Source organism: Narcine bancroftii, chromosome 1 (genome assembly GCF_036971445.1).
Source record: "Narcine bancroftii isolate sNarBan1 chromosome 1, sNarBan1.hap1, whole genome shotgun sequence".
NCBI lineage: Eukaryota > Metazoa > Chordata > Chondrichthyes > Torpediniformes > Narcinidae > Narcine > Narcine bancroftii.
The window spans coordinates 393576233-393592872 of record NC_091469.1 but is presented as its reverse complement, the minus strand read 5'-3'; the positions used below and the strand labels follow the sequence as shown (position 1 = coordinate 393592872).

Below are 16640 nucleotides of genomic sequence, written 5' to 3'. Positions count from 1 at the left end.
CCCTCTCCAACCACACAGTATTACCATTGACTTCTTCGGTTTCTGTTAAGCCCCTTCCTTGTTTCTCTCACTCTCTCCCTATCCCTCTCTTTTCCTTCAGTTCTTAACTCCTTTCCCTCTCCATTCAGAGAGTGAGCCCCTCTCCTTATAACTTTTGCCAGTTTTTAAAAAAAAACTTTTCTGCTCTCCCACCCACATCTTACCTGTGGACCTGTGCTCTTGCCCTTCCCCTCCTCCCATTATTTTTTATTCAGGGGTCTCTGCCTGCTTTTTGCTCATACATTGATGAAGGGGTTATGCCTGGAACATTGGTTACATAACTATGCTACATAAAGAACAAAGCATGACCTGCTGAGTTTCTCAAGAACTTTTGTGTATTAAACTATTTAAAACTAAATTTAATAATAAATTTTACCAAAATATTTTAAACTAAAATATATTTAAAAATTAAATGAAAATATGTAAATAAACAGATCACAGTACTTAGGTTTTAATCAAGTTGGCAAATCCATTCAAAAGGTCTTACACAACCCATATTTAGCTATTTATCTCATGACATTTGTCCTCTGCAGCTGTACAATGGATGCAGAATCTAAATGCACCAGTGTCTGATTTCCAGATAACCTCTGAATGCTGTATTGTAAGATGTAGCCAAACACTTTCAATAGCTAATGAACCAAATTAATGAAGTAAATTGCAATTTCTAAGAGATCAAGGACGAGAACTCACAAGGCCATGATGTGACAAATATGGTTTTCCAATTTTCTGCAAAAAATGTATTAACATTAAAACACATTTATAAAAGTGTGCTTATCTTCCAAGTCATGATCTTCATTATAATATGGCAGTGTTTTATTGTATCCTAGTTTGTTTTCCACACTGAAATTGTTGGACAGAGAAATAAACTGCTTTTGTGGGGAGCAGACAATGCTAATGCTATTAAACAAACGCTGAAGGGACTCAGCAGGTCAGGCAGCATCACAGGAATAAATGTATCTGTAGCGGGCCGGGTCAACTTGCACACGACGGGCCAAATCGCCATAGTGAACAGCCAGCGCAGCAGGGGTCAGGGGCTTCCCACCCCCCCACTGAACAGAAGTTCCAGGCTGCAGGAGCGCGTTGCCAGGGGAACGTCCAGGCTTCACACAGCATTATGACATCACTCCCGTGAGCCTGTCTCTTCCCCTAAAAAGGGACATGCGTGGTTTGAATAAATGGCATTTACTGGTTTACTTGCTTGGTATGGACAGCATTTATTGCAGTAGCTCTGCTTAATGTACTTAAAGATGACGTGGAAGGAGTGGCAGAATATGCAAATAAATGGCAGATTACATTTCTAGCTGTGAAATGAGAAGATTTGCACTTTGCTAGAAAGATTGAAAAACAACTTGAATTAGTGGACAAAATTCCAAAAAAGGTACAAAAATGAAAAAAACTGGGACCTCATGTGCAGAGCTCACTGAAGGTGGCTGGGAACTTCTATCAATCGATCTATTTATTTATTTATTTATTTACCACAGAGAGCTCAGCATTTGTAACGTGCTGCCTTGTAATGGAAGATTCTAACCTGTTTTTTTCTTAATTTGCAGATCTTGGTTCTGCAGGGCTGAGAACCTGTTTTTATTAATTTTTGCAACTCTGGGTTCTGCAAGGCTGAGAACCTGCTTGTTTTTCAAGAATCAGCAGACATAAGCTAAATTCCACCAAGAGGCCAGAGATGCAGTTATCTGACAAAAGGACATCTGTGTACCAAGAACATTTAATCTTCTTGCTTATTTTGGTCACAGACCGTCAGAAGCCTAGCCTTGATGCAAAATAAACCATTGTATTCAGTGATAAGCTGAAAATTTTGTTATTCGATTGAAGCTAGCTTGCTTGCTTATCTTTTTTTGCTGTGCTGGGAATAGGTGCTTGGGTAAGCAGTTTTTGGGTAATATAAGCCATGGTCCCTCTGCTGAAATTTGAGACTCTCCGAGAGGTGGCAACATCTCTCAGCAAGAAGAAGAAGAACTTATGGAGTCCAGCTAATGTCCCGGTCAGGGGAGGTGGAGAAGCTGCTACCGGCGCCCTGACAACCTACTACAAGTGTGCAGTCATTGCCTCACTTCGGCAGTTGGGACCAGTCCAAGCGTTGATAAGTATAGTTGGGAAGGGCTTGCATATTGTAGTGTGAAATCAGCTTTTGAATTTGTAATAAACATTTGTATAATCTGAACTGCTCTCGGTGTGTGTGTCTATTTTCTTTCGGTAGCTCAAACACTGTGACCAATCTAAAAGAACAAAGTGAGAGGCACAAGTTTACCCAAGAGCCAAAAGGGATAAGTATCCGAAAGAAAACAAAGTTCCACATCAATGGTTGTGGCTTTTGACTTGCTCCAGAATTGCTTTGGATTTATCATACTAACTGTCCTCCTCCCTAATTATTCTACGATTCACCCATTCACTGTATTTGTTCAAAATCTGATTTCAGCATAATTTTTTTTAAATCAAAAGCCAGTCAATGATGCATTCATTGGATAGTCCATGCTAATTAATCAATTGTGCAGTGATACAGAATAAAATTCATGAACTCAATCATAAAATGACATTAAACAAGGAAAACATTTACAGAAATCTATATATGTGCATGAGAACCCAAGCTTGTGTTTCATTATATGCTATGTACATGAATAGCCGGGGAGAATATTTTAAAATGTTAACATCCCATAAGAAAGTTTCCAAATTCAAAGTATGGTGCAATGACATCAGCTATAACTAAATAGTGAACATTTAATCTCTACTAATTTCAACAAGTGCATTGCAGAGACTGTCATTTAAGTACATTACATTTTATTGCAAATAATTGGGTGTTGTCATTAACCCAAAACAATAACTATTTCTCTCTGTTGATCCTGTTCATCTGATTGAATGCTTCCAGAATTCAGTTTTTAATTTCAGATTTCCTGCATCTGCACTTTTTTTTTGCTTTTCAACATTTCAGAGCCTGTTTTACCACATCTAGCAACATCAAAATTATTGTGAGATGATAAAATCATTCCATGGCCTGTGTAAATGGGGCAGCCAGATATGTAAAAAAGTCAAACATTTTCTCAGAATTTATATGAACATTTGTATAAAATGCTTTCTATTATCATGAAAATTGGACATCGATGTTGACATTCTACTTCAGCCTGTATTTACAGGTTGAGGCAAAAGCATATATTACATCCCAAAAAATTCATTCATCACATCTTTGTAAAGATCCATCCAAACTATTTAAACAAGGACACCATTGCTATCGAACAATACCTTTATATATGTACAAAACTCAACTAATATCATTACATTTTCCTTAGTTCTTCATAAAAAGATTCCAAACCAAATCCAGATATTCAATCAGCATAATTTTACAGACAGAAAAGAATGCAGTTTTATTATTTAGTAGTCATAAAAGTCAAACATGAATATTAATCAAAGCCCCAATAATCTGGCATTCGATTGTTCAGAAACCTTGATGGTTTGCATTCTGGCTCCCTCATTAGTCCCCTATTTTTTTCTGGGGGGGTTCAGAGTACAAGCAAGGTGTGCAGCCAGAGCTGGGGATGGAGTCCAGGACAACAAGGTCAGAAAAATGGGCTGATTAGCAGCTACAACTTAGGTCCTGTCTACATGTATTTTTCCTACTCACTTTAAACTCATGGAATTTGCCAAAAAAAAACTTTCTCACAAAATTATTTAATTTTAAAAAAGCCAAATACAAGTGTGTTTGGACACTAACAGGAGCAACATCCAATGGTCCATAAAACCTTCTAGTCTGACACAATCAAAATTTTAAAAGTGATTTATTACATTTTAGATAAAAACCATTTCTAATTCAAATTTCTTGAAAATTGACCCTTACAAAATTAAAAAAAAAATCAAACATACATTTAAAGAGGTGTTTAAAATTTTGAAAATTATTGCATTGCACTAATTTGAAAATGAGCACTGTCATTTCTTCTAACAATGAATGAGCATGCATCTGACCAACTGGAAAAAAAAAAAGTACAAAATGTGAACAGGGGCTTGGGGTTTAGATGAAGGAATACATTGAGAAAAATGACCACAGCAGTCATGGATGGCCTTCATCGGTTAGTGTTTCCTAACAAATATATAATGCAGGACCATAGCAATAAAGTAGGTGACTGTGGATAATACTTTAACACAGCAACCAATAGTCATTTTGACTTTGCCCAAAAGTACAAAATGAATAAAGTGAACAGGCAACTGGTTTAATATATTCAAAATTAAAGTTACCTTAAAGTTAAATTTTCCTTTACAATTCTATATTACACAAGTTAAATTTACCCCCTTGATTAATCCCAAACTTTAAAGCTATTTATGTTTATCGTGGGTCTTCTCTCCATTAACAATATATGTAATGACAAAAATTAAATATTTTATGGCCCTTAAAGCAATTTCCTTCAATAGGATTTATTGCATCATCTGCTTTAAGTCCCACTGGGGTGCAATTACATCAGTGTTACAATTCAACATTTTTGAAATTAAAAATTACCAATTAGTTGTCCAAATCCGTAATGGCCTTCAGGAAAATCTGATCACTTCTGTTCCCATTAAACAGGTCTTCCAGCAAGATCATAAATGGCAATGATAATACTCCGAAACTGCTGTTGAAAGCATGGAGCAAACCCAGCAAAGACCAGAAGATGAACCAGATCTTTCCTATCGTCATTTATACATCAAGAACCAAGACAATATAGTTCCTAATTCATGAAAGACCACAAACATACTTTATTCATTGTGATACAATCTTTTTGCTTGCTATTTCAAGCCAGTAGTTAAAAAAAAAAGTCAGACTCATGTCCTCGTGTGATCATTTCCATCCATGTGGATAGTTACCGTATTTACAATTACCTCTGTTGCTTGTAATATTTCTATGGTCCAGTGTAACTTGCACAAAAATAAATCAAACATTTTGGATGATTATTCATTGCCAATACATGAATGTCCTGCAGCGTCGCTTGAATGGATGTTTTAAGAAATCTATGTCGACTCCAATTTCTTTGCTATGGCATCTGGATTATATCTATATCTGTAGCCATATGGTCGTAGATGATAAGTCAAGTATTCTAAATAATACATGGTTTTTGAATTAATATAATGGAATGACACAGCCAGATCAGAACAACATCCAGGACCCTAAAAAGAAAATGAACTGCATCAAAAAACATCCCAGATTTATAAAGGTGATCCCGTGTTATAAAAGTTTAAGCAATGGAAACTCATCCTTAAAAAATTCATAAATCACTACCAAAAAAAAATTGATACATGGATTCACTTTCATGGAGATTACATAAAAAAAATAATTAAATAAACATTTTGACTCTCATTTCTAGAAACATGCATACATTAGGTTTTTAAAAATTGCAGTGCAGATAGTTTTCTAGGAGTGCAACTTCCTGATTGCGGGGGGGTCACCTATACAACATCTATAACCACGTAAATGAATAGAGCATATATTACAGCTGTGTAGGTTTTGAAAAATGACCTTGGAACCCATTATTCTGCATGCCAGCTGTATCTCTCTTACCTCCAAGTCAGAAGGTTGCAGATACTGCTGTGACTACAGATCCATGTGGGATGAAGCACCTCTTCATGGGATGTTTGAAGTTAATTCCACAGGAATTAACATTACTCAACCAGATCTACACAGACTTTGAATTTGCCTATATTCAGGCTATAGCTGACAAGGCCACGAGGAACTCCCAGAATTTGTGTTTGCCTGAGTGGGTAGTTTGGAAGGTGACATTTACATTGAGTTTCCATGTACTCCTTGGATACAGATTCAAGATTTTTGGTGGTCCTCTTTGAGTGGAGATGTGCCAGGGATTCCCAAGTGTACATAGTTATGTTTCACTTTCCCCAAGGAAGAGGATCTGTGAACATCCTTCAGTTTGCTTCCACTTTCACATTATTTCACCCTATCGGGTGAAATTGCCCCACAGTCCTACATTATACATCCTATCAGAGAATTCCCTCTGTTCCACCCATTACCCACCTCACCTTCTATCGAGAAGAACTAATTTCTCTTTTCCAGTTGTGATAACTATGTAGAATGGTTTAACTACTACTGCGTAGCCCACAGTATTGTGGAAGCAAACGTGGCGCAAACTGGCAGAGCACTGTTATTTCGAGCAGTTTCTAAATAATGCACTGTGAGACAGATTAGTGATGGGGCTGGCAAATCGCCAAGCAAGGCAAACATTATTCACAATGGATGAAGACGTTATATTACATATTGCATACAAAGTGACCTGCAGCTCTGAAATGGCAGATAAAAACATGGATGTGGGTAAACCAGACCTACTGGTCAGGAGGTCTTCTGTCAACAATGCTTCCATTGTGGGAAATACAACCACCGACCAGAATTTTTCTTCAAAAATTCTAAATGCAACTTGAAAAACAGAATGTACATTCAAAGCTAAATGTACGCTTCTAAAGCGCAGGTGGCCTGCAAATAAACAGGCAGCTAAAGTCAAAACAATTGCAGAGAGAGAGAGGCAACCTAGTGTTTCGAGCCCAGAGGACCCCAAAACCCAGCAGCAACAGATATTCACTAAGACAAATGGTTACTTAAACAAATGTTGCTTTACGTTATCTTTAAATATGAAAACAGAATCACATTTTAACTTATCACGATTGTCTTAACTAACCTAACACCCTTCTAAATCTAAGCACAATTATACATAATGTGTGTAAGTTCAGAAAAATTCTTTGGTTCACAGTCCAATCTCACTTCTCATTCCTCCAAGTTCACTGGTTGCAGGCAATTCTTATACTGTGCATAGAATTTAACACTTACAAAGTTCACCATGCTTTGGTGCTTGAAAGGTAAATGGTTACTGCTCAGGAAGGTTCTTGTCAGTTTTCAGAGAGAGATTTGTTGTTCGCTGGACACCCACAACTGATTCCTTTTTAATCAGTCACATCATTGTCTTGCTGACGAAACTTGCTGCCTCAGGGTTCTCCAGATGATAACCTCTTTCTTTCAGGTCACCACAGAGTTCTTTTTTGTTTCTCTTATTCCAAGTGAAACATTAAGCAGGCAGTCCTCTCCTCTTGCATGAACCACAAGGAATTTGACCAGGCTGAACTAAACAGTCAAAATCCATCTTCCAAATGGGGTTTTCCACAAGCTTACCAGCTTCTTCTGTTCCAGTTCCTGCTGCTGACTGTAAAACTGATCTCTCTCTGTCTCTCTCTCACACACAGAGAGAAAGCCAGTTTGATGCTCTCTGCTGGCAAAACCACATGACCCTCCCAGAACAGCAAATTCCACTCCAGACAGAATGAGGCCCCAACAAGTTCTTTCATCTGTTGCTTTTTTGCAAACAACAATCCATTAGTGAAGTCTCTTGGGCACTCTCCAAAGCTTTTGCAAAGACTGTTTGCCCCAACATGTCTAGCATGGGGCAGAGCTCCAGTATTTGAGATGATTTGTTTTAAAGTGTTTGTATATGACCTACACTGAAAACCCTGCCCCAATTTATCTCCCCAAAACATATTTATATTCCGTCACACGAGCAACGATGATGATAACAGCCCAACGACTGACCTTAAGTGGTGGAGCACTCAAGCTCCTGAAATTTCAGCTCCCGGGATATTACACATCTGAGGAATAAATGGAGGAAACACAGCAATCTTTATACAGCTAAAAATAAATAGACACCCCCTGAAGATGGAGTTAGACACGGGGCAGAGGTGTCCAGAATGCCGTTATATGTAAAGGAATGCTCGCTATCATGTCTCCCGATAAAAACAAGGGAAATAACTAAGATCTTTAGTTGATATTTGGTGAAGGTTTATCTCTATAGAGAAAGTTTTTTTTTCTTTTGTTTTTCATGCTACAATTTTTTTTAAGAATTGATTATTGTTTAAGAATTTTTGATAGATAATGTTACTAACTTTACTAATTTTATATATTAAGTTTGAGTTAAATATATGTTTCATCTTAACTCTGTTAAGATGCATTTAAGTTTGATTTAAATATGTTTTTTAAGTCTGATATCTTAGTATTAATTACTTTTCTTTTTGTTAGTATTTTAATCGGTTATGTTTTTGTTTTTTTGTAAGTGGGTTTTTTTCTCACATTTATTAACTTTATTAATTCTTCACTCTTTATTTTGGGGGGGAAAGGGGGGGGTTGGACTAATTTGAGTTGGGTTATTAATGTGTAATAATTATTGGGGGGTATAGTTTATTTAGATTACTGATACTGTATTGTAATTTTATTATTTTATTCTTAATTTTTTTAAATGTAATCCTATATATTATTCATGTTATAAAATCTTAAATAAAGTTTAAAAAAAAAGGAAATAACTAAGATCTGTTACAGGAGACAGAATCAAAGTGTATGGAAAATGTACGGTCCAAGTACAATACAAACAACAGCATCCAAAAACACTCTCTCTACATCATAGATACCAAGGGACCAGCACTTTTCAGAAGAAACTGGCTACAACACATTCCTCTAGACTGGCTTGAAATTGGTTCAATACTAAATGTAAACCACACGGACACCTGCCAGCAGAACTTGACCAAATCCTCAACAACCACACAGTGGGGAGGAGTCACGTGATGGAGTAGTGGCCGGTAGGAGAATACCAGCCCTCTCCAGAAAAGAAGGAAAAAAGTGAAGGAAACACAAAGCTCAAGAAACACAAAACACAACAAATAAAAGATAAAGGTGTGGAGAAAAGAAAGAAAAACCAAAAACAACAGGAAAAAAAGGAAAGACGCTGGAAGAGAAAGGAGAAGGCCTTACCTGCATGAAGAAGCAGGGACCCACTGTGGACAGAGGAGCCCGCTCCCAGAGGTTAGTGGAGACCCCACAGGGTCGCGACCTCCCGACTGCAGGACTGCAAAAATGGCTCACTGAGCCAAACAGATGTGCGCAACTGCGCACAACAAAGAAAAGAACACAGACAGGAGGGGGGCCCAGCTGTGAAGTGAACCTACACAACATGACCAGCTGAGAGATGCCCAACAGCAGGGCTCTCAGCTGGAAGAAGAGGAAAGCAAAGGGAAAGGGAGTAATGAGAAAGAAAAACAGCAACAGGAGGCCCAACAGATAACTAGCCCAGAAGAAGAGGACCAACAGCAAGAAGCCATGAAAAAAAAAACAACCAACAAACTGAGGCAAGCAGCTTAATAAGAAAGTCAGAAGAGACACAGATACAAGGAAGAGAAGAAGAAGACACAAACCCAAGAGCAGACACAGAAGAAGAACACCAAGCTCTGCACAGAGAATAGAAGGTAAAATGAATGGACAGTACATAGATTAAAAAAAATTTCAAGAACAAATGAAAGCATTAAAAGAATGGTTGACACTAGAATTTAGTGAAATGAAAAGAAAAATGAAAAGTACAGAAGAAAAAGTGAGTAGAATAGAGCTGGTCACAACAGATATAGGGAAAAGATTAGAAAATGTGGAAGAATGTGTAATGGCTGTAGAAATGGAAGTAAACGATTTTAAAAGAAAATTGGAAAAAAGTGACAAAAAAGTTAAAAAATCACAAGAGTTGTTAGCTCAGAAGATGGATATTATGGAAAACTATAGTAGGCGAAACAATATAAAGATAGTGGGCCTAAGGGAAGATGAAAAAGGCAAAGATATGAAAGAATTTACAAAAGAATGGATCCCAAAAGTCCTGGGAATGCCAGAAATGCAGGAAGGAATGGAAATAGAAAGCCCCGAAACCACAGCCTCAACAAAAACCAAGATCCATTTTAATAAAATTCCTGAGATATATGACAAGAGAAAATATATTGGAGAAGGCGATGAATAAAATTAGAGAAGACAAAAAACCAATGGAGTACAAAGGTTAAAAAAAATTTTCTACCCAGACACAGGTTTTGAACTCATAAAGAAGAGGAAGGAGTTTAACACAGCAAAATCGATCCTATGGAAAAAAGGCTATAAATTTATGTTAAGATCTCCAACAGTGCTTAAAATAGTTATCCTGTGGGAGCAAAACAGACTGTTCTCTGATCCACAGAAAGCACGAGAATTTGCAGAACGTCTGAAGGACAGAAAGAGTGATGAAGAGATGTAACAAGAATGAAGAACGACGACAAACTACATATAAAGATGTAAAAATAATGTATAAGTAAGAACTAAAGGAAGGAAGAAAAGGGAAGTAAGGGAGAAGGGGGAAAAAAGATAAGAAAAGAGAGGGAGCTTTATTTTAATTTGAAGATAAAAGTCTTTTCAGGAGTCGCTTGTGTGGGAGAGGATAACAGTCACTGCGAAATCAGTTGACACTTGCGAACAGGTTCGCAGTCCGAATGGAGAGGGGAGTTGGGGTTGCCCGGCAAGGGACAAGGGACGACTCAGAGAGTGGGGGGGGACACTTGGAGTTAAGAGAATTTTAGATGTGGGAATGGTTGAAATATTTTATGTTTTAGAAGTGTTGTCGTACATTGAGTTCAAAAAAGGAAAACAGAGATGAAAATGGGGAAAAGGGGAAAAGTGGTGGTGAGGAAGTGAAAATGAGATGTAAACAGAGTATGAGATGGCCATGTTTAACTATATGACTATAAATAATAATGGAATACATAACCAAATGAAAAGGAAGAGGCTATTAAATTTACCAAAAAAAGAAAAAAATAGATATAGCATTTGTGCAGGAAACGCATCTAACTGAAGTGGAACATAATAAATTAAGGAGAGAATGGGTAGGGCACATAATGGCAGCATCATATAATTCAAAAGCCAGAGGTGTAGCTATATTAATCAATAAAAATCTACCAATCAAAATAGAGGAGGAAATAATAGATCCAGCAGGGAGGTATGAAATGATAAAGTGTCAGATATATTCAGAATTCTGGAATTTGGTCAATATATATGCACCTAATGAAGAGGATCAAAAGTTTATGCAAGATTTTTTTTTAAAGATTGTAGATACGCAGGGGAATATATTGATGGGAGGGGACTTTAACCTTAATTTGGATCCAAAGATGGATAAAACTGGACAAAAGACTAGCAAAAAGAACAAAGTAGCCAAATTTATGCTTAAATCAATGCAGGAAATGCAACTTTTGGAATATATGGAGGAGGCAATACCCAAAGGAGAAGGAATACTCATATTATTCGAGTTGACATAAAACATACTCAAGGATTGACATGTTCCTGTTGTCAGCCCATATCCAAGGGAGAGTTAGGAAAACAGAATATAAAGCTAGATTGTTATCTGATCATTCACCCGGTATTAGCAATAGAACTGGAGGACATCCCACCAAGAACATATAGATGGAGATTAAACTCCATGCTACTTAAAAGACAGGAATTTAGAGAATTTATTGAGCGCCAAATTAAAATGTACTTTGAAAGAAATACAGAATCAGTGAAAGACAAATTTATATTATGGGATGCAATGAAAGCCTTCATTAGAGGGCAGATAATAAGTTATGTAACTAAGATGAAAAAGGACTACAATCAGGAAATAGAACAGCTGGAAAGGGAAATAGTAAGTACAGAAAAAGAACTAGCAACAAAGACGAGAATTGGCGGACAAAAAAAATAAAATATGAAACATTACAAACGTATAAGGTGGAGAAGAACATAATGAAGATAAAGCAGAAGTATTATGAGCAAGGAGAAAAAATGCACAAAATACTAGCCTGGCAGCTTAAAATAGAACAAGCTAAAAGAACTGTATTGGCATCAAGGAATAAGGACAAACAAATTACAAATAACCCAACAGAGATCAATGAAAACTTTAAGGAATTCTACGAGCAATTATACTGAACTGAGAACAAAGGGAAAGAAGACAAAATAGATGAATTTTTAGCTAAAATTGAACTACCAAAATTGCAAGAAGAGGAGCAAAACAAATTGATAAAACCATTTGAAATTGAGGAAATACAGGATATATTAAAAAAAGCTACTGAACAATAAAACGCCTGGAGAGGACGGACTCCCAATAGAATTCTATAAAACATTTAAAGAGTTATTAATTCCTCCTCTCCTGGAAGTAATGAACCAGATAGAAGAAACACAAAACTTGCCAGATTCATGCAAAACTGCAATAATTACAGTAATACCAAAGATGGGGAAAGATCCACTAACACCAGCATCATATAGACCAATATCTCTACTTAATTCAGATTATAAGATAATAGCTAAACTATTAGCAAACAGATTGGCCAACTGTGTACCAAAAATAGTAAAACTAGATCAAACTGGATTTATTAAGAAAAGATGAACAACGGACAATGTCTGTAAGTTCATTAACTTAATCCATGCAGTACAAGGAAATAAGATACCAACAGTGGCTGTTGCTTTAGATGCAGAGAAAGCCTTTGACAGGGTAGAATGGAATTATTTATTCAAAGTATTACAGAGGTTCAACTTACCAGAGAAATATATTAATTGGATTAAAGCATTATATAAGGGACCATTGGCGAAGGTGACAGTAAATGGATATACATCGAACTAATTTAAATTAAGTTAGTCAACTAGGCAGGGATGTCCACTACCTCCCTCACTGTTCGCTTTAGCAATAGAATCATTTGCAGAACTCATAAGAACAGAAAATAAAATAAAAGAGAAGGAATATAAAATCAGTTTATTTGCAGATGACATCAGAGTATACTTAACAGAACCACAAATATCAATAAAAGAATTACATAAGAAATTGAAGGAATATGGAGAAATATCAGGGTACAAGATCAATGCAAATAAAAGTAAAGCGATGCCAATGAATAATGCGGATTTCACAGAGTTTAGAAAAGAATCACCTTTAAATGGCAAACACAAGCAATTCGATACCTAGGTATTAGATTAGATAATAATTTAGGCCACCTATACAAATTAAATTATCAGCCATTAATGAAGAAGTTACAGGATGACTTAGAACATTGGAAAAAATTACCACTAACATTGATAGGAAGGGTAAATTGCATTAAAATTAATATCTTCCCAAGGTAACAATACCTATTTCAATTGTTACCAATTCCCTCAACAGAGAAATTCTTCAATGAACTAAAGAGAATAATAAGGAAATTCTTATGGAAAGGGGGGAAAACCGAGGATAGCGCTAGATAAATTAACAGAATGGTACAAACAAGGGGGTTTGCAGCTACCAAACTTTAAAAATTATTATAGAGCAGCACAATTAAGATATCTATCAGATTTTTAATCAAACAAGGGAAAAACCAGATTGGAACAATATAGAGCTAGATAAAATAGGGGAGAAGGTACCAGAACATATACTTTATAAGTGGGATGAAAAACTGGTGCAATATAGAAGTTCACCAGTACTGCACCATTTACTCAACATCTGGAGGAAGATTCATGTAGAAAGGAAAAAAAAACAAATTACCAACTACCAAAATTATTATTGATGCAAAATCAACTAATCCTTTTTACAATAGATAACCTTTCCTTTAGAGAATGGGAGAGAAAAGGAATTAAAAGAATAGAATTTTTTTTGGAAATAATTTATTATCATTTGAACAAATGAAGTACAAATATAGAATAACTCATGGTACAATGTTTGCATACCACCAACTGAAAACCTTCTTAAAGGACAAATTGGGAAGCAGTCTGAGATTACCAGAAGGAAGCAGCTTTGAATATGTGATTACAGACACAATGATAATTAAAAGATTTATAACAAACATGTACATCAAGCTGCAAGAGAAGGAAAATGATGAAATAAGCTATAAACCCAAACAAAAGTGGGAAAAAGATCTAAACAAAGATAAAAAATGAAATATGGGAAAAGTTATGCTCCGGAACTATGAGAAATATAATAAATATGAGGTTACGCATAATATAATATAATTGGTTACACAGGCTATATATCATGCCCCAAAAGTTAAATAAATGGGACCCAACATTATCAGATAGATGTTTTTGCTGTAAGAAGGAAACGGGAACAACAATACAGACAATTTAGGCATGTACAAAAGTGAATACGTTTTGGGAAGATCTAAATCAGGTATTAAATAAAAATCACAAAAAGCAACATACCAAAAAATCCAGAGATCTTTCTTCTAAGTAATAAAAGAAGTAAAGAATTAGGCCTCAAACTGGATGAAGCGCAAAAAAGATTTATTATGATAGCCTTAGCGGTAGCAAAAAAATGTATAATGTTAACTTGGAAATCAGAAGAAAGCCTGAGAGTACAGCAATGGTACATGGAAATGAATAAATGAAAAAATAACATATAATTTAAAAAATAAAGTCACATTGTTTGTACAAATTTGGGAACCGTACATGGAACACCACAGAGAGGGCCAATCGCGGACCTCCACTCCCTAAAATGATAGAATGAGAAGACGAAATGAACTGACCCAGTGTGTAAAAGTAGATGACACAATTTTCTTGTTTATTTTCATTGTGTGATGACATTGTTTAATGGGTTTATTGTATTGTATATGTTGAATGTTTAATGGGTTTGGAGGGGGGTGGGAAGGACGGAGGAAGGAAAAAAGGGGAGAAAATGACTGTGTATATTCAAGAGGGAAATGTTTGTGTGTATTTTGATTAATATGGTTCATAGTGTGAAAATTTTTTTTAAAATTAAAAAAAACAACCACACAATGGTTTTTCAACAAGAATTTGGGAAAATCAAAGGTGTTCAAGCCAAACTGCAATAAAAAGATAATGCAGAACCAAAATTCTTCAAAGCCAGAACAGTCCCATTGACTATGAAAGGAAAAATTGAGGCTGAATTAAACAGACTAAAACATGAAGGCATATTAGAACCAATACAATACAGCGATTGGGCAGCACCCATTGTACCCGTACGAAAAGCAAACAGTGAAATTTGCATTTGCAGCGATTACGAAATCACCATCAATCCATCACTCAAAATAACCCAATACCCAAGGCAGAAGAATTGTTCCATGCACTAAACTGAAGGCAAAAGTTCACAGAACTAGATTTGTCACAAGCATATCAACAGATAGAATTGGACAAAAAAAAATCAAAGGAATATGTGACAATCAATACCCATCTGGGACTATTTAACTATACATGCATGCCTTACGGAATTTCAGTAGCATCTGCGATTTTTCAAGCAACGGTAGACAATTTACTACATGGACTCTCAGTTGGGTGTCATCTCGATGATATCTTCATCATGGGCCAAACGACAGTGAACACTTACAAAACCTTGAAAAGATTTTAACCAGACTACAACAGGCTAATTTATTATTACGAAAGAACAAATGTAATTTCATGTGCCCCTCAGTAACATATCTTGGGTTTGCGATCAACCATGAGAGGGTGCAAATAAATCCAGCAGGGACAGAAACCATTCGCAAGGCCCAACCAACAAATCAGAATTACAATCTTTCACTAACGAAAACATCCCTAATCTAAATATCCCTAATATGTCTACACTATGCTGAACCAATTACTCAAGAAAGATCAAACATGGTATTAGATCACAGAAACTAAAAATACAGTCGATCAACTAAAGGAAATACTAATGTCAACAAATAAGGTGCTGATCCACCACAACTCTAGTAAAGAAGTTACACGAGGCAGGGATGCTTCACCAGTGGGAATATGAGCAAAACTATTCCAAATCACAGAAAAAGAAGAGCAACCAGTAGCGTATGTTTCACGAACATTAACCACAAGCAAATGTGATTACAACCAACTAGAAAAAGGACTGGCAATAATTTTTGGTGCAAAACATTCCACCAATATCTTGACAGAAGAAAATTCACCCTGATCAGACAACAAGCCTCTTAGTTTAATCCTGGGGCCACACAAAACTGCAGCCAGAATTCAAAGATGAGCCATGCTACCATTGGTGTATAACTATGATATAAAACATAACCCAGGAACACTCAACAACCATACAGATGCCTTATTATGCATTCCGCTACCTGAGACAGAACGATGAGAAGAAATTATTAAATGGACAGCAGAGGCAGCACCCATCAACCAAAAACAACTTCATAACTGCCCATTACAGCCCAGATGATCGCAAAAGAAACCAGAAAAGAGGCAACATTAAGCAAGATCCTTAATAGGTGGCCCGATTGTGAAGTCATCCTAGAAGATCCAAAACTTTACCACATACGCCACCATGAGTTATCAGTTGAAGAAGGATGTTTATTATGGGGTACCTGTATAATTATTCCAGCCAAATGGCCAACTGTCATGTTATCAGAACTGCACCTCAACCATTCAGGAATAGTACGAATTAAGGCACTGGCCCAGATGCATGTCTGGTGGCCCTCTGTGGACAGAGACATTGAAAAAGCAGTAAGACAAGGCAAAGTATGCCAGTCAATGCAGCCAAAAATGCCGCAAGCCAAAGCTAACCCATGTAAGTAGCCATCCAAATCCTGACATTGGATTCATGGGTGAGACTTTCCTAATAGCTCCAAATGGCCAGTAGTTTCACAGCTGAAAAACACCAAAACAGATCCCACAATTGACTGTCTACGAGCTATCTTTGCCACTTACAGATTGCCTCATGAATTTGTTACAGACAATGGACCTCAATTTACATCAGAACATTTTTAACAATTTATGCGCAACCAACAATATCAGACATATCTTGACAACACCCCATCACCCAAGTACTAATAGGGAAGCAGAACGTTTGTACAAACAATCAAAAAAAGCAATG

At 36.4% G+C, this 16640-nt stretch overlaps 2 protein-coding genes across 16 annotated transcripts in view; one reads left to right on the top strand and one right to left on the bottom strand.

Annotated features, from left to right (window-relative positions):
* LOC138751433 (collagen alpha-1(XXVIII) chain-like) overlaps nt 1-2215 on the top strand; it is a 216801-nt gene extending 214586 nt beyond the window's left edge. The window contains exon 36 of the mRNA XM_069913684.1: nt 1590-2215. Coding sequence (XP_069769785.1) covers nt 1590-1610 — 21 coding nt within the window. The 3' untranslated portion in view covers nt 1611-2215. The remainder of the gene's footprint in view (nt 1-1589) is intronic.
* LOC138751434 (glycoprotein-N-acetylgalactosamine 3-beta-galactosyltransferase 1-like) overlaps nt 475-16640 on the bottom strand; it is a 60631-nt gene continuing 44465 nt past the window's right edge. For 14 of the 15 annotated variants that reach the window (XM_069913688.1, XM_069913686.1, XM_069913693.1 and 11 more), the window contains one exon: nt 475-5178. In XM_069913688.1, the coding sequence (XP_069769789.1) occupies nt 5023-5178 (156 nt within the window). In that variant the 3' untranslated portion in view covers nt 475-5022. Of the gene's footprint in view, nt 5179-7594; nt 7651-16640 lie in introns of all 15 variants that reach the window. The other variant, XM_069913691.1, reaches the window with a different exon arrangement.